The following is a 23646-nucleotide window of genomic DNA, read 5'->3' on the forward strand; positions in this document are numbered from 1 at the left end:
CAACAACTTTAGGCTGTGCACGCCACACAAAAGAAGAAGAAGAAGAAGATGAAGAAGTGTTCCAAGGCAAGCATTTAGAAACTAGGGAAGAATGCTGAAGAGGGTTAAAATGCAGAATTTCCTCCCACAACCAGTTGCTTGAAAGTCCACAACATTTTACACTAATATACACCATCTTATACTGAAAGGGTGCAGGTCCATTTGTAAAGCTTAACTATGATTTTACTGAGGCAATACAACATTCTAAGAGGAGGTGGTCAATGGAAGCTCAAATATAGAGAAAACAATTCATGCACCACAAAAGGGCGGCACAGTGGCACAGCTGGTAGAGCTCCTGCCTCACAGCACCAGAGACCCAGATTTGATCTTAAGGGTTAATCATATAATAAGTTTACATGAAAGCCAAAATTGGTGAGTAACTGGCAATGTATTCTTTAACTCAATTCTCAACTTGTTCTAAGGCAGTCCCAGCCTTACATCCAGAGCCAGAAAGTCAAAGAAAAGAGAATTTCAGCTAGAAACTGCATCGTGAATAGCATCAGGCTCATTTAGTCAAATCACCCAATTACATTTACTGCCAAGTTCATGCATTAGTAAAGCTGCTTGTGTGACATAGCAAAGGACTTCCAGCAACTGTGGAATTGCACTGCGCAGAGTCAACGTCTTTAGGACAAGTATGTAGAAAATGGAACACAGCACATAAATGTGTGTTGTCCTTCTGCAGTGTTGCAGAAGTAGAACTGTGATGAAATCCAACAAACAGCCAAATGAACAAAGTGGCACTTTTATGTGACTAGCAACTAGATCCTTCAAGAATAAAATGATGTTAATATCAGTGGAATTTGCAAGTATTTGAGGCACTAAGACAACCTCTTGACAATCAGACATTTCATCTCATTTATTGAGCTTTTATGGCAATCCAGGCAGTGTATTAGTTTCTCACAGGGGATTTCTGCACAATGCCACTACTGTATACGACATAATACACTCTAGCTGAAAGAAAAGTTTTAGCAACAGGGGCTGGAGTGGCACTGTCAGAGCAAAGCTAAGCTCCTTCATGATGGAAAACAGCAGAACTGAGATGCTGCCAAATTAATAGATAAAGGCAACTGTATCTAGCAACTAGTCTTGGGAAACAAAATCTAAACCGAACAGTAAAAACTTAAAGGTCAAGAAATGTGCAACAGCTAAGTGTTTGCACAAATGAAGGTTTAAGGATTGAATTCCATCCTCAGTAGCAGGTTTGTCTGGGGCATTGGGAAGGTAAAGCAAGCAGAAAATAACCACTCAGCTAAACTTACAGTAGACAAAAGATATTTCAGTAATATTCTTAAAATTAAATTAAAACTACAGGCTGTCAATGTGAAATCAATATTACACATCTGAACTTTTTACCTGCAGCATCACACAAGGTTTTTAAATATTTTTTTAGATCTGTCACTTTGCAGCTTTCTTTTTAAAAAAAAATGGAAGTACATTTCTGGAATACACCTCAAGTCACACGAATAAAAGCTTCACGTTTTCTTAATAAAAGATGTAGATTGTCACATTTCTATGACGTGCAAATTTCTGATTAGTCAAATTAAAGCAATGCCAGCGACACAAAAGTGCCACTTTGCGAAAGCTCCCCTCGCTGTAAAGTGCTTCGCTACAGTCACCGACTACCAGTGGTTAATGACTGGAGAAAATTCATACCCCGATCCATTGAAGTTCAATTGGAGAAGGACAATAGAGAGCAGATTTACAAACCAAATCCCAAGATTGTACTTCATTTACAAATCAACTTTTTACTGATTTTAATAAAATTAGCGCCAGGAAGCTATCATCAATGCACTACAGCCTTCCCCACTGTTATGCTCTTGAATGGACCTCTCGTATGACAACGTTGAATTTCCAATCTCCCTATCCGCCTCGTTGTAGCCCTTGCACTTTTTTAATCTGCACTCTTTCTGGCTATAACACGATATTCTGCATTGTTTCCATTCTCTTGTGCGCTGATTGTTGTACTCATGTATGGTATAATCTGCCTGGATAATATGCAAAAAGATGTTTTATTGTATCGCGGTATATGTGACAATAAACCAATACATCAAATAGGGTACGCAAAGGGTGCATATTCTGACTATTTCTTTATGATACATATATTTAGTTACATTGGAATAGCACATCTTGTTATTGTGCATGGCTACAAAACAAATCCTCACCATTTTCTTTCTGTTCTTCACTCCTTCCGTGCCTACAACTAAGGTAATCTCGTTCTACTTTCTAAAATTCAATAATGCCATCTGTAAGTTTAAAATAAACTCACCAATCCAGCACTGTAATATCCCGGAAGGTATTTCTCACAGATCTGAACGAGGCACCAAAAAGCTTGCTGCACAACAAAGCAAAATGATAAATCAGACATGTTAATGCAGAGAACAGCAGCAGTTCTGAAATATGTGCAAGATTAGGAATCACTGGCCTGTGTTAGTATAATTATTATATAGTGAAATTTATCATATTTGGAGTTGTGTAGTAGTTGACTCGTTTAGGTGAGCCTCAAGACACAAACTGGAGACATGAGGACTTGGACCGTTGAAAGAAGAGCCAAAATGACAGGTCTCTGGTTAAATATGCTAATAGAAGTTGAGAGGAAAAGATCCATTCCTAACTCACTTTACAGAAACATTATCAATTAGCCCCTCCAGCCTATTCCACCATGCAATGAAATCATGACACCCAACTTCACAATGTAGCTTTCACATAATTTCATGTAATACCTCCTTAACAACAATCTAACTTTTCTAAGCGATCCAACATCAGTTGCTCTTTGCAGAAGAGAGTTCCAAATTTCCTTTTAGATTTGTTTCCTAATCTTACCTGGACTGGGTCTTATTTGTAAATAATGATTACCTAATTCTAGATTTTCCTACCAGCAGAACTAATTTCCCTTTCTGCCCACTTTTTTTCAAACTTTGATTAATCACCTCTTTTAGCCCTCCACAGATACAATTTCTGCTTGTATTAACTTAGCGATATCATTATAGCAAATAAAATTATACTAATTCTAGTCACTGTATTTTTCGCAAGGTATGGTGCCCAGAACTTCGCTACGGTCACCGACTACCAGTGGTTAATGACTGGAGAAAATTCATACACTGATCCATTGAAGTTCAAATGGAGAAGGACAATAGAGAGCAGAGTCAAGCCAGAGGTTTATTTAACTGTTCATGTTGAATGATCATGTTTCTTAGAAACCCGTTTACAAGAGAAAGTAAAGTTTGATTATTGCAATGAAGGAATCATGTTGATGCACTGTCATTTTGGGGTCAAGAAAATGAAAATACAAAGCTCAACTGCAGATCTCAATTTTTTACAAGCAGAGAGATTAAGAGAGCCAGGCTACCAAAAATAAAAACCTTAATGAATGTAGTTACAAAAATGTTAAAGGCATGTTTTAATTTGCATAACAAGAGCCATTGTGGGAAGGCTAAGAAATGTTAGAAACCAAAGCAAAAAAAAACATTTTTAATTGTAGATGAATAATGGTTCAAAAAAAAATGTTGTGCCGCTTTACATAGGTCCGAGATTAGTTTTATACCGTAACTGATTGGTGGCTGTTGAATAGTTTTATTACAACATATTTGGTGGTTCCTAACTAATTCACTTCCTCAATTCATTCATCAAAGTTATATTATTGATTTGTTAATGTGAAACGTGAGATAGATAGTAATGAACACCTGAAATGTTCCTTCCAGGCCAAGCTGCACCCAGATATAATACATACATTAAAGTTGAATTCCATGTGCATCTTAATACGAGAGAAAACAATGCTTCTTGCATATTGTAGCTGCCAGCTTTGAAACATCAGACAAGTGTCAAACCATCCACAGAAAAGAAAGGGAACTGGCACCATAAACACCTCTCAAATCTTTTAAATGTTTACTTCTCTTTCCATGGCACCATTTCCAGTTAGGTTTTGGTATTTCTCTGCAAGCAGACACCAAAACTGGTGTAAGGGAGAGATCAACTCCACTTCTGATTTTGCCTTCCTGTGAGGAAGTGTTGACCTCCACGGAGTGAAAACAAGGTTGCGAAGCTTCCCCATTTTGCGTGCATTTTTAAACACTCAAAACATAATTTTCTCCAAATAGACATTCCACATTCAATTTGAACAATGAGAAAAACAGGAAGTTCAATTACCTCAGCAGGCATGTGCATTAGAAGAACGGCAGCTATTGGAGCCTGTGCCTGACAGTACCCCTCCTCCGGTCTGTAAATCGTGTACGCTTTTAGAATTCTATATAGATCTTGTTGCCTTTAATAAAAACAGAGGACGAAAATAAAAATCTAGTGAATTTTGAGTATAAAGCAAAATGAGCACAGCTTCTTTGCCGTTATTATACACAAGGAACTGCAGATGGTGGTTTACAAAAAAAAGACACTAGTGCTGGAGTAGCTCGACAGATCAGCAGCATCTCTGGAAAACATGGATAGGTGACATTTTGGGCTAGGCCTGAAGAAGGGTCCTGACCCAAAATGTCACTCAGCATGTTCTCCTTAGAAGGGTCCTGACTTGCTGAGTTACTCCGCCACTGTCCTTTTTTGACATTTTGTATGGCGTTTCAAGCCTGACAGTGTTTTACTCCTTCTTACACTGTACTATGAACATCCACAAATTCAATTTGCATTTTGAACACATGAATATCGTTAACACCTGAACGTCGGTGGTATTGCTATTGCCGAGTTTAATTGGGAGCTCATTTAATTTATAATGAATAGAGCCAGGATGTTTAGGCGTTAAAAAACTCTGAAATAGGCAGGCAAAAAGGCATAATAAAATTACAAAAAAGGCACGAAAAAGGCTTTTATTGACCAAAAAAAATACTCCTTTGATGGTTGACCTGCCTCCAGTGTACCTATGACCACATTGGCAACATATCACCCCACAGCATCAGCTGTCTCGTCTATTGAGATGCATGTTTTGTTGCATGTAACTTCATCTCTAATTTTCTGCACAACAATGTTGAAGTTGCTGTCAACATAATTTTTCCATAATGATGACTCGCTTGGTATATGTTTCTCTGTGCATTTCTCTAAAAAACCTCTGAGAGATTTTTTTTCCAATTTCCACAGTGGAATTCCAGCATCAATGAGTGCTTGCACAGATCACTCGAAAACTCAGATTTGTGACTGAAGCCAGCAGTAAATGTAGTGAGGAGACAAGCTTAGGCAGTCTACACCCCAGCAGTATCAACATTGACTTCTCTAATTTTAGATAGCCCTGGTCTTCTCCTTCCTCCCCCTCCCCCGCTCTTCTTCTAGTCCTATGTCTCTGCCTCTTCCTTTCTTCCCCCCACGTCAGTCTGAAGAAGGGTCTCGACCTGAAACGTCACCTATTCCTTCTCTCCATAGATGCTGCCTCATCCGCTGACTTACTCTAGCATTTTTTGTCAACCTTCAATTTTTCCAGCATCTGCAGTTCTTTCTTAAATAGATCTTGGAGAAGGCTGAACCCGCGGGCAGCAGCATGAACAAGTGAGCAACCGATGTTGGCCCCCCCGGTTTTGCCCCGGTTGTGGAAATGTTCTTTTAAGTTATACTATGTTAACATGTTAATAATAACATTAATATTAACGTGTTAACATAGAAAACGTCATTGTAATCATGGTACAATTACAGAAAATAGCACGACCTTTTAGCAAAACGGCAAAAAGGCTGATTTAGGCACTCGATCGTGAAAAGGGCATTATTTTGGTGAAATCATTAAAAAAGGCATGAAAAGGCACATGGCAAAATCCTGGCTCTAATAATGAAACATTCTACATATAGATTCTCACATTTAGCTCACGTTTTAAGCCTTACTGTCAGATTTCCATTTGTAAATCAAAAATGGAGGGCTTATGAGAACCTATGTTCTCAAGAAGATTTAAGAAATTACAAGTTATGAATTGTTTTATTTAACAATTTTCAATGCTGATCCATTATATTAATAATGCAAAGAACTTGGATGAGATACTGAAACTTAAAACATGTGATTAAGGTAAATTAATAGGATGCCCAGGTCTCTGCAAGGTCCATCATAAATGGCACCATGGAGGTATATTTTTTGGGAAAAGGACAGTGCATCCCATCTCAAATCCTTAAAAAGCACACTCTTGTTCTTCACTGTGGGATTTAAAAAAAAATTCTGTTGCAAGTTCAAACTGTACTGCCCCATCTCTTAGAGTTGCTACATGTATGCACCATTTCAGGATGGACTCAAGATTAATTTCAGAAAATTTTAGCACTAATTAAAAAATTGCTCATCTGGTATAAGTAAACTTGAACATTGTGCTTCTCGTTTTTTTTTTAAAAGGATTGAATACAAAAATGAGTGCACATACCCATGGCCTCCTCGGGCAATAAACATCTCATGAAAAGGAAACTGGCGATGTAGGTCCCTCTCTATTACATCAAGCCATGTTGGATCTCCCGGTGACTGGTCCATCTCCTAAGAAAACAACAACCTTTATATCACCAGACTTCATATGTTCATTATTTTGATAGAGCAGTAAATGGTTGAAGTTTTCCAACCGCATTAAATACAACACAACTTAAAATATTTTAGTAGAGTTGCACCGAAGGAACTAGAACACCACAGAAGGTTATAGGAAATAGGGAGCAAGCTTTTACAAGTGATGGTTTTGTTGTATGTTATCTGGTTCCTTGAAGCAGACAGTGATATGAAGTCATATCATTCTAAATAATATAATGGTTATTAATACCAATGACCAATAAAGCATGTTCTCTTGATACTCACATCAAACTTCCCTGGATTATGTTCCATTTTTACTTTGCTCCCTGACAAATACTGCCAAGCTCGTCCACGCAGTGAAGGTGGAATTCCTTTCTGACATCGCAGTCTCACCTGTGCCACAGAAACAAAAACAGTACACACTCAACTTTCTTTAATGGTTTTTAACTGTGCAAGGTTTTTGTCTTGTATTTTAACTCAAGCACATGCTTTTAAATGTGGACTCATTGCATTCAATATTTTTTTACTTGAACTGTTATTACCTCATAAAATCTATCATGTCACAAAAAAGGCTATTATTTCCTTCAAATCAATACTGGCTGGATACCTTTCCCCAATTTCAAACCTTTTACTACCCTTAAAAAACACTCAAGTCCCCTTTTAAGTTTACTTTCCAGTACTTTGTAAAAATAAATCCTGGTGATCCTCGTAACATACGTTACAATTAAGTAAATTTGTGCATTAATCTTAAAAAGTAGCACTTATGACATCTTTAATAAAACAAGATGTTCAAAATAACTTCAGCAACTAGATAATCAACTTGCATTTAAATGCAAACTATCGTCACAAAACACAGGAGTGCTATAAAAAAAAATTTGACACAGACTTGACGCATAGAAGCGAAACATTTGTCAAGGTAGTAGGCGTTATTAATCTTTATTTGCTGCCAGTTTTTTTTTAAATGCACTCAATGCATTGCATCTGAGCTTAATTTACAATATACACAATGTGCATTGTTAGCATTACATTCAAATTTTTGCTTAATTACTTAACTGATTGAATTCCCCTGATAACGGTGGCTCCACTCATATTTTAGTATTGCCTACAAATTTAACAAGCTTGCATGCAAAAAAGATGCACATCAACTGAACCGCACAAAAGACTTCATAGTTTACACAAGATTACACGGCTCCTTGTACAAATGACTTACTAGATGCAACAAGAATCTTTTGTAGCAAAATTATGATCTTGAAATCAAACAAAGGAAATAACTGACCTTTGCTATTTATTTCACATTGCAGACATTTAAAAAGAGTCTGTTTTCAATTAGTTTCCGAGTGAACTCATAGGTTAGCAAGAGTCCAGTAAAATCACAATGCAAGGATGTAACAGCAAAAGGAGCAGATTAATTCAGATGATTTTCATTAAACACAAGGGAAGAAATAAAGTCTGATGATCTTGCCACTTTTCTGCAACTGAAGATCATCTTTGGAAAATTGCATGCAAAATGAAAAGGACCAAGGAACACATTCAGTATTCTCTCGTGGCACTCCATATCCAAATAAATAAGATACCAAAGAATTTAAATTCCAAGCACTACCACAAGTGCCACAAAACGTTTATTTTTAATATTCCCAAAAAGGGCCAGGGTTTTGTATTTTAACGTGAACTGTTGTAATATACCAGCTTCAGATCAACAATGACACTTTCCATCTTTTCTTCATAAATCTTTAAATAATTTTGCATCCTCATAATTTTGCAACTCTACTGCTACGCCCTGTGGTAGTTGAATGTAGAATGGCTTTATAACAGACTGTTGTTGGTTGAGTCTTAGTGCCTACAATAGGCAATATCTTGTTGATAGCTCTTCCCAAGTGCATTGATACAAGCAGCAACAGAAAGGAGCCTATATGCACCATCATGGATGCAGCTGCCAGAGTCAGTACAGTGATCTCACACAAAGAAGATTGAAAACATGATGTTCTAATTAAAGCAGCAAAGATGCCTCGGAGCTGGTGTTACAAAGGTAGCTCAGAGATACAAGTGGACCCAACCATTCACTCTGCACTAGAATGATGGAAAAATATTTTGAGGATGAGAATATTTGTTATCATCATGCCCTTGAGGTTTAGACTCCTCCTGGAGGCCAAATGGTCAACGTCAACAACACACTCGCCAATCCAACGGCCAAAGACAACTTCACCTATGAAAACTGTGGGAGGGTGTGCCTGTCAAGGATAGGACTAGTCAGCCCCAGCAGGAAATGCAACCACAGATGAAACATTCCCCTCTCCAATGTACCATCATTCCACTTAGGTAAACAGAAGCCAACCAACCATTTTTCCCCAAAGTGGAATTTGCATTAGGAATTCCTCATTTCAGTACACACATCATTTTGATAAATACTGAGAGTCAAGGTGTCCACAAGCCTTTCTCCAACTCACTTCCAAAATATGAACAATCTTGGAAAATTTTAAGTCATGCGTTAGTTTTTTCCTGACATTCCAAAATGGCGCTACCTAATTGAAATCAATGTTACTCTGCACTAACATATGCTCACCCAGCTGATGTAGGTTATCACAAACTGCAAATTCAAATCCGAAATCTTTGTGGAAGTGATAATTATGAGACTGTTACAAATTTATATGCATGTCTTGTAGCAGTACTTCAGATTCAAGTCAGCATTTTGCGTTATTTTGAGATACACAAGGTCAAACGTTATGTTTCCATGTTTCAAGGACCAAAAGAAACCTGGAAGGAAATATCGATAAATGGCAAAATGGACATAGAGTGGCAGATAGCATTCAGCTACAAACATAGGAGGCATCACATTTTGGGAAATAATAAAACATCAAAGGAGGGGAAACTGGGCAATGGGCAAAAGTCTAGGGGTCTGTAGCTCAGCTTCAAAATATTAAAAAATTATCCATGATGTATGCAAAGCTCTGAAAACTGCACTTTAGCTGCACAGAGAAAATGAAAGTTTAAATGGAATGTACATCTACGAGCAGAGATTAAAACAATCACAGGAGTCATGTGGACAGTTTGAGGACTCAACAGAATAGAAAGCGGCGCAAGAAGCACCATACATTCAATAAGATGCTGGCTGCTGTGAAGGAGATTGGACAAATCGTTGTTTGTGTAGTACTGCTGCGTGGTCTCAAAAAAAGCGATTAATGCACATTTAACCTTGAGATTTTGCACTTATGCCTGATATTTGGATGGTCTTGCCACCTTTATTTTTTCACCTCAGCACTTTGGCCTTCCTGTCCCTTTCCCAACAAGTATTCCAACTGCCATCTGACAATCCCTTGCTCAATGTCCCTTGAATAATGATACATATACCTTCTTGTCAATCTCTTGGCTTGCTCTGAGGGGCCAATGCTCATTAGGGCTTCCTCATGCCATACATAGCCTCGAGGCTAACCATAACCCACCTTCTTCCTTGCCATTTCACTCCAATTTATGACTCTTTATGCCAGCACAATGATATTTCATTCAGAATACTTAGATCTATGAACACGATCCTAGTCATTTGCAATTTTTCTCTGGATAATTGGACTGATTTACCTGGCTGGTGATTCTCAGACTGTATCACAGCAGGTGGAGCTGCTGCCTCACTGCACTAGAGACCCTAACCACTAGTGTTGTCTGTGTGGAGTTTGCACGTTCTCCATGGCCGCAAGCTTTTCTTCCAAGTGCTCCGGTTTCCTCCCACGTCCTAAAAAGTTCTTTGTTTATACATCTTCCCTTTCATCGTCTTGCTTTTCCTTGAGAGTTCTCATCCACCATGCACCGCCCAACAGACAATGGTTCACCATGCATCTAGTCACACAAACCTGTTAATTGTTTATAGACTAATAATGCCTGCAGTAATTTAGGCATTAGTGCACATCTATTCTGAATAAATGAAAGCTTAAAAAGGTCAACCAATAAGTGAAACATTATTTTTTAATGACTTGTTCAGTTTCAAATTCAAGCATAGTTTAAGGCGGTGCTCCTTGCATTTAACCATAACTGAACAATTACTCAGGAAGGAAATCTATTTAGAAACTATGTGCTGAAAGTTTATTTGAACTACACTGTACCAGTCTGCACATTTCCCAAATGCTCAGCAGCAATTTATCCAGAGATTCCTATCTCTCCTTAAGCAATGTGCAGAACACTGCTTCCAAGTCTAGATTAGATGAAGTATAAATTACCAACAAAAAAGAGGTACCGCCCACCATTAGATAACATAAAAACATTGTTAGTTGCAGAAAATTTAGAAGATAAGAATTCTTGTAAGCAAGTGTCATTGGGCGAGAATGGGTGTGATAAGTATGGTTTCAGTCAGCCAGTTATCATAATAATTAACTTTAATACGTAGTTACATTGACCATTTTCAAAGTTCAAAAATAGATTTTGTGAAAATAATGCACACAGGGATCTGAACACTTTATTTTAAACCTTGCACATGAGAAATTAACCCTTTTAATACTGAAACATTTCAAAATCTGTACCTATTCTCTTATTTTAAAGAAGCGCATTGGACCTGGAAATTGATCATGCTCTAAATCACTAGGGGTGGCAGTGGCACAGCTGGTGGAGCTGCTGTCTCACAGCACTAGAGACCAGTGTTGAATCTGACCCCGGGTGCTGTCTGTGTGGAGTTTGCACGTTCTCCATGACCGCATGGGTGCTCTGTTTTAATTCCATATCCGAAAAACGTGTGGGTTTGTAGGTTAATTGGCCCACTGTAAATTGCTCCTTGTGTAGCGAATGGATGAGAAAGTGGGATAACATAGAACTAGCATGAATGGGTGATCTATAGTCAGTGTGGATTCAGTGGGCTAAAGGGCCTACTTCTATGCTGTGTCTTTCAATCACCAATTTTTTCAGAAGTAGTATGGAAATCTACACTGCCAAAATGAGTTTCCTGCAATGATGGTTTTGATTATAAAATTAAAAGGTTTTTCAAAAATATACTGGTTTCATTTCTGAGAGTCGAGGTCTGATTACAGATTACACAAATTTAAACAATGTCAATTCATGGTTCAAATAACCATTCACTGCTGCTAAAATAATAATAATCGAGAAACATTAATGAGATATTCAAAATCTTGAAAGAGGGCCTTGTGTTCTACGGCAAGCATTTATAAACTAGGGAAACTAAGTTTCTAAATGCTTGCCATAGAACAGAAGAGGGTAAAAATGCAAAATTTCCTCCCACAACCAGTTGCTTGAAAGTCCACAACATTTTACACTAATATACACCATCTTATACTGAAAGGGTGCAGGTCCATTTGTAAAGCTTAACTGATTTTACTGAGGCATTACAACATTCTAAGAGGTGGTCAATGGAAGCTCAAATAGAGAAAACAATTCATGCACCACAAAAGGGCGACACAGTGGCACAGCTGGTAGAGCTCCTGCCGCACAGCACCAGATTTGATCCAGCCCTCAAGAGGCTGTCTGTGTGGAGTTTGCAAATTATCCGAGACCCCGTAGGTTTCCTCCCTGATTCCAATGATGTGCACTTTTGTAGATTAATTGACTTCTGTAAATTGCCCCTAGTGTGCGGGGAATGGGTGTGAAAATGGGATAACATGAATTAGCGTGAATGAGTGATTGATGGTCAACGTGGACTCGCTGGGCCAGTTTCCATGCTGTATCTCTAAACTAAACAGGATATTATTTCACTGTAGCAAACAGCACAAAGGTCATTCTAACATGGAAAATGCAACAAAAATTTGACTTCGTTGACGAAACATTATGGACCAAAAATTCAATTTCATCACAGATCTAGGAGTCAGTCAATGTAACGTTCTTCACTAAAATTCTGGTGAATCTTCAAATGCCAACAGTAACTACTACTGAAACTCTGAATTACAAAATTTAGTTCCAGTCCTTTTTTATTTCGTACTTGGGCTTGACTCGGGAAACAACTCTTGTGGGAATGTATCTAAATGCAAGAGGAAGAAACCAACAAGAAAAAGCTACTGATTTCTTGTGACTTGCATCCAGGCAGCACGATACCAATGTAGACCTTCAGGTTTGCCTTTAGGAGCAAGGAGTGACAATATGGAGGTACAGGTGCACAACCTTTTATCCGAAAGCCTTGGGACCAGACACTTTTCGTAATTCAGAGTTTGTCGGCCTTCGGAATGGAATTTTTTTAGCGTAGATTTTAATGGCTGGCTCAGTGGTAGAGTGCTCGGCTCATATCTGCAAGGTCGCGAGTTTGCGCCTTGATCCCGGCAGTAAACTCGGTCGCGAGTTTGAGTCTTCAATGTAGTTTTTTCTTGCAGAATAAATGTTTGTATGAAATGCAGTGTAGGAGAGGTGTACTGACTGTGTGGGCAGAACTTTGGAAGTGATTGCCCACCAGTCTAAAAAGCCGCTGTGTCTCCCTGTCCCTGGGATAGCAGGGGGCGATCAAACAGCACACTACCCCCCTCCCCCTCCAGAGGAATCCGCTCCCCGATGGGCCGCTACGTCGACAAGTGGCCGTTTGCCCACAGCCCGAGCTGCGCCCCCTCATCCGCCACCCCAAGAACAAGACGTACCTTGCACACCATCAGCTTCTGCCCCTACGTGTTCCTCTGGAGTTGGAGCGGGGCTGGAGTTGCTGCTGGCTGTGGGTCTCTGGGATCTCCGTGCTTGCAGTGGGCCTGGGGGTCGGTGTCCCATTGGTCCTGACGTCTCCGGCCACCCCCCTGGACTGGAGCTGAGACTGGAAACTGTACCGCCCTTGCCCCCTCCCTCTGCAACTGCAAACAACCCCACTCTCCTGCAAGGGCGGTACGGTTCCCAGAGGATGGCCGGTGGCCGGAGACGTCAGGACCAACAGGAACCCGCTCCCCGATGGGCCCCTACGACGCCCCGAGCTGCGCCCCGTCATCCGCAACCCAGGTTCCTCTGTAGTTGGAGCGGGGCTGGGCTGCTGTTGGCTGTGGGTCTCTGGGATCTCCGTGCTTGCAGTGGGCCTGGGGGTCGGTGTCCCGATGAGGGGGCACAGCTCGGGGAACGGCTTCTGGTGGTCCTGACGTCTCCGGCCAGTTTGCAGTTTTCCTCTGGAGTTGGAACGAGGTTGGCTGCTGCTGGCTGTGGGTCTCTGGGATCTCCGTGCTTGCAGTGGGCCTGGGGGTCGGTGTCCCGTTGGTCCTGACGTCTCCGGTGACTGGCACGGTCCTGCTGCAATCGCCGACTTGAAGACAGTGCAAAGCCCCTGCGCTGGTGCAATGGGCGGGGAGCTGGAGAGGGGAGGGAAGGGGTCACACACATGGCCGGGAAGCAGAGGGGTGGGTGTAGGTGGGGTGAAACTGAAGCGAGCGACAATCTGCTGCTGCCTGCCCCGCTGAGTTAAAAAGTTCCCACGCAAGACTCACGAAACACTGTGTATCGTGAGTCTACCGTGGGAACTTTTTAACTCAGCGGGCAGGCAGCAGCATATTGTCAATTATTAACCCTCCCGCGCAATATACCCTCACCTTCTCTTTTATGAATGGGGATTTAGTTCCCCTTTCTTCGAGGACCGACCGGAGGTTCCGCTGTCACCTCTGCGGGCCGCCCTCGGTGAACGTTTTCAAGGACCTTTCTTCAAGGACCGAAAAATTGGCCGCTATTCGGAGGTTTTCGTTATTTGGATCTTCGGATAAAAGGTTGTGCACCTGTATGATTGCTTCCTCCAGAATGCCTTTCAAAATCAGAGTCCAGGGTACTTGAGACAAAGTTCTGGTTTAAATGCAAATAGAGGATGAATAGTAGACAAGGCTCTTTTAACACACAGTGAAATAATATATAAAGATTATATGGAGGTAAAGGCAAAATCTAAATGAAACTAAAAGCATGGAAAGGAATTTGGGGCCCAGGTTCGATCTTCACTAGGGGGTGCTGCCTGTACAGAATGTCCACATTCCCCTTAAGTCATATAGGATTAGGTTAATTGGCTTCTGTAAAATGTAAATTGTCCCCCATGTGTCGGATAGTGTTGGTGTATAGGATGATCACTGGTCAGCACATACTCGGTGGGCTGAATGGGCTGTTTCCACACAGTATCTCTAATGTCCAAAGAATTCCATGGACACATACAAAGAAAGGAAGCAGTTTCCATGGTTTTCAAAATATGCAATCTAAAGAACCTGCTGTGGTTTTGGACAAATATTCACTACAAAGTATGTTCTGTAACTTTGCATTTTTAATGGCATATTAAACATTCTACTGGCCTCAAGCACCATAACACACACTGCAACAGCTCATGATACCATATCTACAGTTTCCAAGAAACTGTGCTGAAGGCAGTTTACCCTTTTTTTTTTGGAAAAGGACATTTTCCAAAGAGGGGAAATTCAATAATATTAAACTTCCTCCAGCACAGACCTAAAGGAAAATATCTCTTAATCAGAGCAGATGTTCTTCACACAATCAGTGCTACCCTGAAGACTTTGAGACAACACTGTTAGCTCCAACTTCCCTTCCAGTCACAAATCATCCATTCTTGGAAATTCCTTCTTTGTCGTCAGATTAGAATAATAGTCCCCAGCTAGATAGCAACAACTATTGAGTACGGGTATCGTCACCACATGAACTTAGTTCAGTTTAGAGATACAGCATGGAGACACTAGTTGTATCCTACACACTAGGAACAATATACAGAAGCCAATTAACATACAAACCATCATGATTTTGCACTGATGGAGACCATCCCCCACAAAACATTGATTAAATGAAGATTTATTGGGTTCTTTTCAAATATTCCAGTGCTGATAATTAATTCTGCGTCATTTCGGGAGGAAACCGGAGCACCCGGAGAAAACACGTGGTCACGGGGAGAACGTACAAACTCCGTACAGGCAGCACCTGTAGTCAAGATCGGACCCGGATCTCTGGCGCTGCAAGGCAGCAACTCTACTGCTGCGTCATCTATAATTATTTTTACAAAATCAACTCAAGAGATGTGCATGAATTACTGGCTTTGTTAGTGACAGCCATATCCATACAAAATTGAAAAAAGCAACTCGAGCAAGAAGTATTAATTCCTCCCATTCCTTAATGGAAAACAGAAGCATGAAAAATTAAACTGAATTATATGGTCTGCGATTTTTGTTTTGGATACATATCATTGGTAAACACAGGAAAATTGCTTGCAGATAAATGGATATCGCAATAAAAAGCTGCTCTCCCATTTTTATTCAAACAGGAGACCTGGTTTCCATCAGTGCATTTGAACTATGTCCTTAAATGGAATGCAAAAACACAAGCTAGTTGTACATTACTAAAATCAGCTCCATCATTCGAAGTGCACATATCTAGAGTTGGACTTTAATAGTTTTTATCTGAAGGTGCTAGCTCTTGCGAAAAGTATAATTTTACAGTCCGCTTGCCCTGCCTTTGTTTGAGTGAGTCTACAGTCTGACCTTCATCACTGTCAGCATAATTCTAAAAATAATTGCAGTGGAACAGGCACTTTAGGTTATTTCCCAATACTAATCTATCGACCAAGGCTAGTCTCTTACATTATTAATCATGATCAGATCCATTAATGCATTAGTGGCCAATTAATGAACCTAGCATCTTTTTCCTTTGGAGGTAACTTCTCTCTGAATCCTGGGAAAGCTCCATTACTACTGAAATATTCCATAATATTGGATGTGGCAACCTGATAATTTTAAGGACATGAAGTGGTACAGAATGAATTAGCAGCACTGGAATACTTGATATAAACCCATGAATCTTCATTTAATCAATGTTTGGTGTGGGGGGGGGGGGGGGGAGCAGCAAAGGAAAGGAGAGCAAAAGGTGGGAAACCGGGGCAAAAGAGACAGGAAAATGCCAGCAAATTATACATTACTAAATAATGTCCATAAAGACAAGCTCCAGAGCACAATCTTGTGATTAAGCCAGATACGTTTAAGTAACATTACTGAATTCCTTTAGTAATAATCATATTTTATTAGCCTAGTATGTTTTGCAACATACGAGGAATTTCATTTGCCGTACAGCCATACTAATAAAAAGCAACAGAACACACAAAACACATTTTAATATGAACATCCACCACAGCGACTCCTCCACAGTCCTCACTGTGTTGGAAGGCGAAGAAAAGTTCAATCTCTCCCTTCTTTGACCTCCAGCGGTCAAGGGCCTCTAACCTTCCATTGACGGGACGATCTTACTCCTGTAGCCGGTTGCGGGCATCCTTGTCAGAGCGATCAAGCTCCTGCATCGGGGGGGGAATCTACCCCGGGTTGAGCGTCATGCGGCTTTGAGCATCCCGACGGTCACAACCCGAGACTGCGAGCTCCTTGATGTTAAAGTCCACAGGCAAGGAATCCCTGGCAAGGAATCGGCTCCGATGTAAAGTCCACACCCTGTGGTGGGGCTCAAAGTCAGTCCCGAGCAAGGCTTCCAGCTCCACGATGTTAGGCCACAGAATGACCGGAGATACAATCCGGAAAACAATGGCATCTCCGGCAAGGTAAGAGATAGAAAAAAAGTTTTCACCGGCTCCCTCCCTCCCTCACACAAAACAAACCAGAGAACATCAACACAAACTGTTAAAACACACTAAAAATAACAAAAAGATGAAAAGGCAGACAGACTGTAGGCGAGGCTGCCATTGAAGCGCCACCCGGTAATAAAGGGAGATATTAGGAATATTCGGCAATTTGAAAGAAACACAAATTATCATAGGCTGTTAACATATTTTCTGTACAATTACCATAAGTTTAACTAGTTCAATGTACCAATAGTGTTTACTAATATTCTTTAAAAATAAATCATTGTTCAAATTCTTTGGCAAGACAGAAATGCATAAACAGCAGCTCACATCAAGGGTATCATTACATCTCTCTGAAACCATGGCATAACAATAAACAGTTAAGAACGGTCACCATGGGTCAATGCAGCTTGCATAAAGGTCATTTATTGGCTGAAGCATATCTGGGTTTCAAATGCAACAAATAGTTTAAGACAGAGAAACTTTATGGCTAAATCACAAAACTGTAAGATGACTGCACTCTAAACCTTCTTTCATATGGGACCTGTCCTTAGCCAAGTGTTTAGTGCTACAGCCAATGTTTAGTGCTAACCATTCAATGGAAAATTCCAACAACCAAGTTTAGTTTATTATTGTCATGTGTACAGAGGTACAGTGAAAAGCTTTTGTTTGCATGCTATCCAGTCAGAGAGACGACTATGTCTATGGACGGCTTGATTTGTTCACATAAAGGATAAAGGAAAGAGTACAGAGCAATGCAAAATAATTATAAAGCATGTTCCCTTTGCAACAGCTTCCAGATAGTGAATGATCATTGCGAAATGAAAATTTAAAAAAGGACTGAATGCTGGAATTTTAAAATAAAAACAGAAAATGCTGGTGTCATTCAGTATATCAGACAACATCAACGGAAAGAGTTAATGCTTCAGGTCAAAGAACTTGAAATGAGAAAACATGTTGGCCTTAAGGTTCAGAGTGGGTGGGGGAAAGCCAGATAGAATAAAGGGAATTTGTCTGCCAGGGTGAGGTCACATTGCCAGGCTGTTGATGTGATCTGGTTGATATGAGAAACAAGCACAGACATGCACTGAGAACATGGATAAGGGAATGTAAAAAGCTGCAAAATACAGAATTGTAAGAAATGTCCAGAAGGTTAGCCCATGCTGGTGGAGTCCAACATTCCTGATCAATCTTCTCAAGATTCCTCAGCATTATGCTGGAGAAGTCCCCCTCTTCCATGTTGGTCTGGCCCAGAATTGAATAGGAATGACTATTCATTTAAATAAAGATTTCCAGCCTGGAATTCAGATGGAATTTGATTTGTATTTTATTTCAATGGTTTAAATCATTAATGTATTCATGTACTTTCATGATTTTTCATTTAAAAATGTTTAGTAATAAGCCTTGTGGATAGCACCTGGGTGAGAGGGGGCCGACCTTTGTCCTCATCTTGCCCACGTAGCGGGGGCCATGGTGAAAAAGAAGCAGGGACAGTACTGGCAACTCAAATCCAGCTTGATTTCACTGTTGTGGATCTCCCAATCCTTTATCTACAGCATTTCAAGACAAAAGTAGTTTCCTGGAAGGATATATATTGTGCTCAACCAACTTGCTGACAATACAAATGCTGAACAGTAGAGATCCAACTCACCCAACCCTTGATAAAAACAGACGTCAATAAAGGATCAGTTTCTCCTACAAGGGTGACTTTGATCAGTGAAAAGAATTGCTGCTTTGCTGCCGATTGCAAAATCTAAGCTATTGTCATTGGATATTGAACATTAAACATTGATAAATCAAAGGCATCAAGTAATTGATTTTCCATTCTCGGTTTTACACGCTTGCTTAATGTTGATGATAAAAAATATTGCCCAATTTGCATTTATTAGTTTATCAACCCACTACTTCTCAATTTTTGCATATTAGCACACAATTAATCCCAAACATTGAGCAAGTTGAAGAAATAAAAAAGACAAAATGTCCCATAACAGATCAAATTGTAAAGCCATATTAGATCCATCAAGAACTTGGATTACTTAAAATGGCTCTACAATCTTTAAAATCAGATCGAGCTGCACAACTGGGGATACTTCTATTCTTTCAGTTCTGTTTAGTAACCATGGCTACAAATGTCTAAATTTTGGCCAAGTTACACATCTGGTGAAAATAAATTACTCTCATTCAATATTTAACTTTTCCTAGCCGGTAATTTGGGTGGTGGTTGTTCCCTCCTCACAGTATGGAGAGTTCCTTTAGTTTCCAGTTGAATCATATTGTACTTCCATCACAACACTTCAAAGTACAATTCCAAATAGCATAAAATTGATACCGTATAATATCTCTTCGATTTGGAAAATTGATAAACAGGATAAATATAAAATCACCATGCCAGAAACAAATTATTCGTAAATGCCAGAAACTCCAGTGGTACATTTAGCAGCAGCCACCATGAAGAGAATGATATCATACAAATGCAGGAGGAAAACATTAAAAGTTATGATCAGTGAATTGTGCAGGTCATTTCCCCAATAGCGACCAGTATGTCTGTGAAGGCACAAGAATCCAATTACCAGACATCCTACAAAGTTATCCACCGTGTAGTTAGACAGAGGACTATAAGTAGTCAGTGATGATTTAGCACATATCGCTTCTCGGCCTTTTGGCTAAGATCAAGTGTAGTATCTGTTCTTATCAGTCAGTAAAAGAGCTAAATAAAGAGCATCTGTTCTTGTTAGAACAGGGAAAGAGATCTGTTCTTATTAGAACAGTCCTGGCGGTCCTTTAAGGACAGGAGCTGCAGATTACGATTTAAAAAATCGTAGCAATGGCAGCTGCAATGGGAACCAGAGGACAGGGTATCCGCAATACCCTCAGGATTAGTGTCAAGGATCTCAGTGAGGGGATGCCCTTCAGTCGAGACACCTTTGTAAAGAAGGTATTGCTGGAGACCTGCAAGTTCGAGCCCAGGGATATCTACTGCCTCCAGGACTTCCCGGGTAACGGTTATTTTGACGTTACATTTGTGCTTCCGACAGGATGGCAAAAACTGCTAAAGGATTTCAAGGAGAAGGGGAATGAAGCTCCGCTGTCGTTGCTGAAGGTGCAGCCACTCTACACCCTCCCAAACCAAAAGGAAAGGATGATCACGGTCCATATGTTTAACCCACATGTGCCCGTAGTGGATGTCCTCACCTTCCTTGCTCGCTACGTCGACGGAGCAGTGAACAGCGTGGACGTGAAGGATCTGCATGGGATTTGGACGAGCAAGCGGCAGGTCAAGGTAAAACTGAGGGTGGACAAGGAAGGAACTCTCCTCCACCCTCCATCAGTTTTCGCAATTGGAGGAAACCGAGGATATTTAATTTACGTGGGGCAGCCCAGAGTTTGCAGAAAGTGTAATAAGCCTGGACATGTGATGGCCCAATGCAATGCAGTGGTCTGCAAAAACTGCAAAATGGAGGGCCACGAGACAAAGGACTGTCAGGCCAGCAAGAACTGTAACCTGTGTGGGGAGGGAGGCCACCTTTACAGGGCCTGCCCAAAAAGAGCATGCACATATGCACAGGCAACAAGAGGGGCGGCTTCCAGCACCCCCAGGGTAGGTGAGACACCCACTACCACTGCCAAGTCCCCAGCAGAAAGGGGAAACAGGGATGAGGACAGCCCAACCACCTCAGCCACCTCAACCACCTCGAGCCCCCAAGTGCCAGGAGAACTCCAGCACCAAGCCCAGGAGGGAGAGTCGATGGAGGAGGGGGGAGAGCAAATTTGGACTACTGTAAAATCCAAAAAACACCAGAAGGGTCAGCACACGGAGCAGAGGCCAGAAAGGGATGGCAAGCCCAAAAAAACCACCAAAAAACGGTCTCTCTCCCTGACAGAAGGGAGAAACCTCTCCTCGTCGGAGGATGAGGCGAACGGGAAACCCCACAAGAAGAAAATCGGGGCGGAAAGGAGAAGGTGCAGGACGATTGTACACCTGCACCAGGAGACCGAGAGCAGTGCAGCGGTCGAGGGGCTCCAGCCCCAGGACATCGGGAGCAGTGCAGCGATCGAGGGGCTCCGGCCCCAGGACAACGGGAGCAGTGCAGCGGTCGTTGGGGCTCCGGCCCCAGGACAACGGGAGCAGTGCAGCGATCGAGGAGCTCCAGCCCCAGGGCATCGGGAGCAGTGCAGCGGTCGAGGGGCTCCAGCACCAGGGCATCGGGAGCAGTGCAGCGGTCGAGGGGCTCCAGCCCCAGGGCATCGGGAGCAGTGCAGTGGCCATTGGGCCCCAGCTCCGGGCAACCGGGAGCTTTGTAGCGGCCGATGGGCCCCAGCTCCGGGCAACCGGGAGTATCGTAGAGGCCGATGGGCCCCAGCTCCGGGCAACCGGGAGCAGTGCAGCGGCCATTGGGCCTCAGCTCCGAGTTTCCGGGAGCAGTAAGCCTGTCACTGAGCCCCAGCCACGAGAGACGGGGGAAGCGGCGCACCCAGAAGGGGGTAAAACGAGCAGCCCCCCCCCAACGACACCTCGGGTTACCACAGGGGAAACCCAACCCGTTGAGGAGGCCGGGTATCTGAGCCCAGGAAAGGTGAGGCAATTCACCGAAGCGGTGGGCATGAGGGAGCAGGAAAACGGACTCTAAAGGACAATGGAGCTCAAACTAGCATCCTTAAACGTGCGCAGTGTGAAGAGCACTGCGCGATGTGTTAATGCCTTGCAGTACCTGGCCAAGGTCAAGGCAGATGTGACTTTTCTACAGGAGTGCGGGTTGCCACACCTCCGCTGTTATCGGAGGTGGTCGCGATGGTGGCCCCACGGACTGTCTGTGTGGTCGGGGGGCAATGATTGTCGTGCTTCTGGCCTGGGGATCTTGCTGCGGGGAGGGAACTTCGCCATCACTGAGGTCAGGGAGGTGGTTGCGGGGCGTCTCCTCGTGGTGGATGTAATGTACCGTGGTTCTCCGCTCCGGCTGATTAATGTGTATGCCCCACCCGTGCGGAGCGAGCGGCAGGCCGTTCTCCAGCAGCTCCCAGTGCTGTTGGCCACGTCCCGGCAGCTCGTTCTGGCCGGTGACTTCAACTGCATCATTGATGCGGCTGGACGATCCGGCAGTGCCGACAACAGACTGGACAGCACGTCCAAGTTCCTGATGGAAACGGTAAAAGACGCAAGGCTGCACGACGCCTTCAGCGACCCTGCAGGCGGGCCCCAGCCGCGGTTCACCTGGTCGAGATCGGACGGTTTGGCCCGATCCCGGATAGACTTCGTCTTCACCACGAAGGCCGTCACGGTGAGACACACCGACCTCACGCCGGTGTTCTTCTCTGACCACTGCCTCCTTCAGGCTTCCTGTCACCTACAGGAGGACCGGAAGGCAGGCAGAGGGACGTGGAAGTTAAATGTGAAGCTGTTGACCCCAGAGAACGTTGAGGAGCTAAAGAGGGACTACGCACGTTGGAGAACGGTGAGGCCCCTCTTTGACTCCCCGACACTCTGGTGGGAAGCAACCAAGGAGAACATTAAGAGGTTCTTCATAGCCAAAGGGGTTCAGAGAGCAAGACAGAGTCAGAGGGAATTGTGCCAACTCCAGACAGAATTGCAACAACTGCTCCTTCTGCAGTCGAGGGGGGTGGATGTGAGGGAGGAACTTAGAGAGGTGAAGGACCGGCAAGCTCGGCTCTTTACCTCTGAATCCTCCAAGATCATCTTCCGATCCAGGGTCCGCCATGTGGAGCAGGATGAGACGTGCTCACGTTTCTTCTTCCATAAGGTTCACAGGGGGAGCTCTGTGATCAACAGCCTTAGGGAGGAGGACGGCTCGGTAGCATCCTCGCAGACAGACATGATGAGGGTCTGCAAATCCTTTTACTCGGAATTGTATGACCAAAAGGCCACAGACAGCACCGCCTCCCAGAACTTCCTGTCCTCTATCACGGAGGTCTTGGAGGACAGCAAGCAGGAGAGTCTGGACCAACCACTGACCCTAGAGGAGCTGACTGGCTCCATCCGCTCCTTTGACTCGAGTAAAACTCCCGGAAGCGATGGCTTACCGGCCGAGTTGTATTCGGCTCTGTGGGACTGGGTGGGCCCGGACCTGCTGGAAGTGTACAACGACATGCTTCTAGCCGGCAGCATGTCAGACTCCATGAGGAAGGGCAGCATCACCCTAATCTACAAGCAGAAGGGGGAGATGAAAGATATAAAGAATTGGAGACCCATAACATTGTTGAATGTAGACTACAAGATCCTGTCTAAGGCCATCGCCAACCGGGTCAAGTCTGCTCTGGGACGGGTGATCCACCCGGACCAAACCTGTGCTGTACCTGGCAGGAAAATCTCAGACAGCCTAGCGCTGCTGAGAGATACCATCGCCTACGTGCAGGACAGACGGGTGGATGCCTGCCTAGTCAGCTTGGCCCGTTGCCACCGATCCGGCCCAACAAAACGCTGTTGCACTCAAGCTGCCGGTTTTCTGGAACTCACAGCCCCGGGTGAGGCCGAGGCCCAGCAGACGACACCCGCTACTATTACGTGGTAGGCGCGCTCGATCAGGAGATGGCTGGTCGCTTGGTTCCTTACCTAAGCGAGCCACCAAATGCCGATAAGTATGAGGGCCTCAAGGCGTTGCTTCTCCGTACCTTCGGACTCAGCCGCCTGGATCGAGCGGCGTGACTCCTCCAC

The 23646-nt window shown here is 42.9% G+C and overlaps 1 protein-coding gene and 1 non-coding gene across 2 annotated transcripts in view; one reads left to right on the forward strand and one right to left on the reverse strand.

Moving 5' to 3' along the window:
• tbc1d10a (TBC1 domain family member 10A) overlaps positions 1-23646 on the reverse strand; it is a 78662-nt gene that overhangs the window by 18992 nt on the left and 36024 nt on the right. Inside the window, exons 3-6 of the mRNA XM_033043319.1 lie at positions 6785-6892; positions 6369-6475; positions 4186-4300; positions 2309-2374 (exon numbers count right to left, since the gene is read on the reverse strand). Of these exons, the coding sequence (XP_032899210.1) occupies positions 2309-2374; positions 4186-4300; positions 6369-6475; positions 6785-6892 (396 nt within the window). The remainder of the gene's footprint in view (positions 1-2308; positions 2375-4185; positions 4301-6368; positions 6476-6784; positions 6893-23646) is intronic.
• Positions 19623-19818, forward strand: LOC116987694. The gene has a single exon (XR_004415758.1). It is a non-coding gene; the product is annotated as a U2 spliceosomal RNA (small nuclear RNA).

This window comes from Amblyraja radiata, chromosome 25, assembly GCF_010909765.2.
Source record: "Amblyraja radiata isolate CabotCenter1 chromosome 25, sAmbRad1.1.pri, whole genome shotgun sequence".
Taxonomy (NCBI): Eukaryota; Metazoa; Chordata; class Chondrichthyes; order Rajiformes; family Rajidae; genus Amblyraja; species Amblyraja radiata.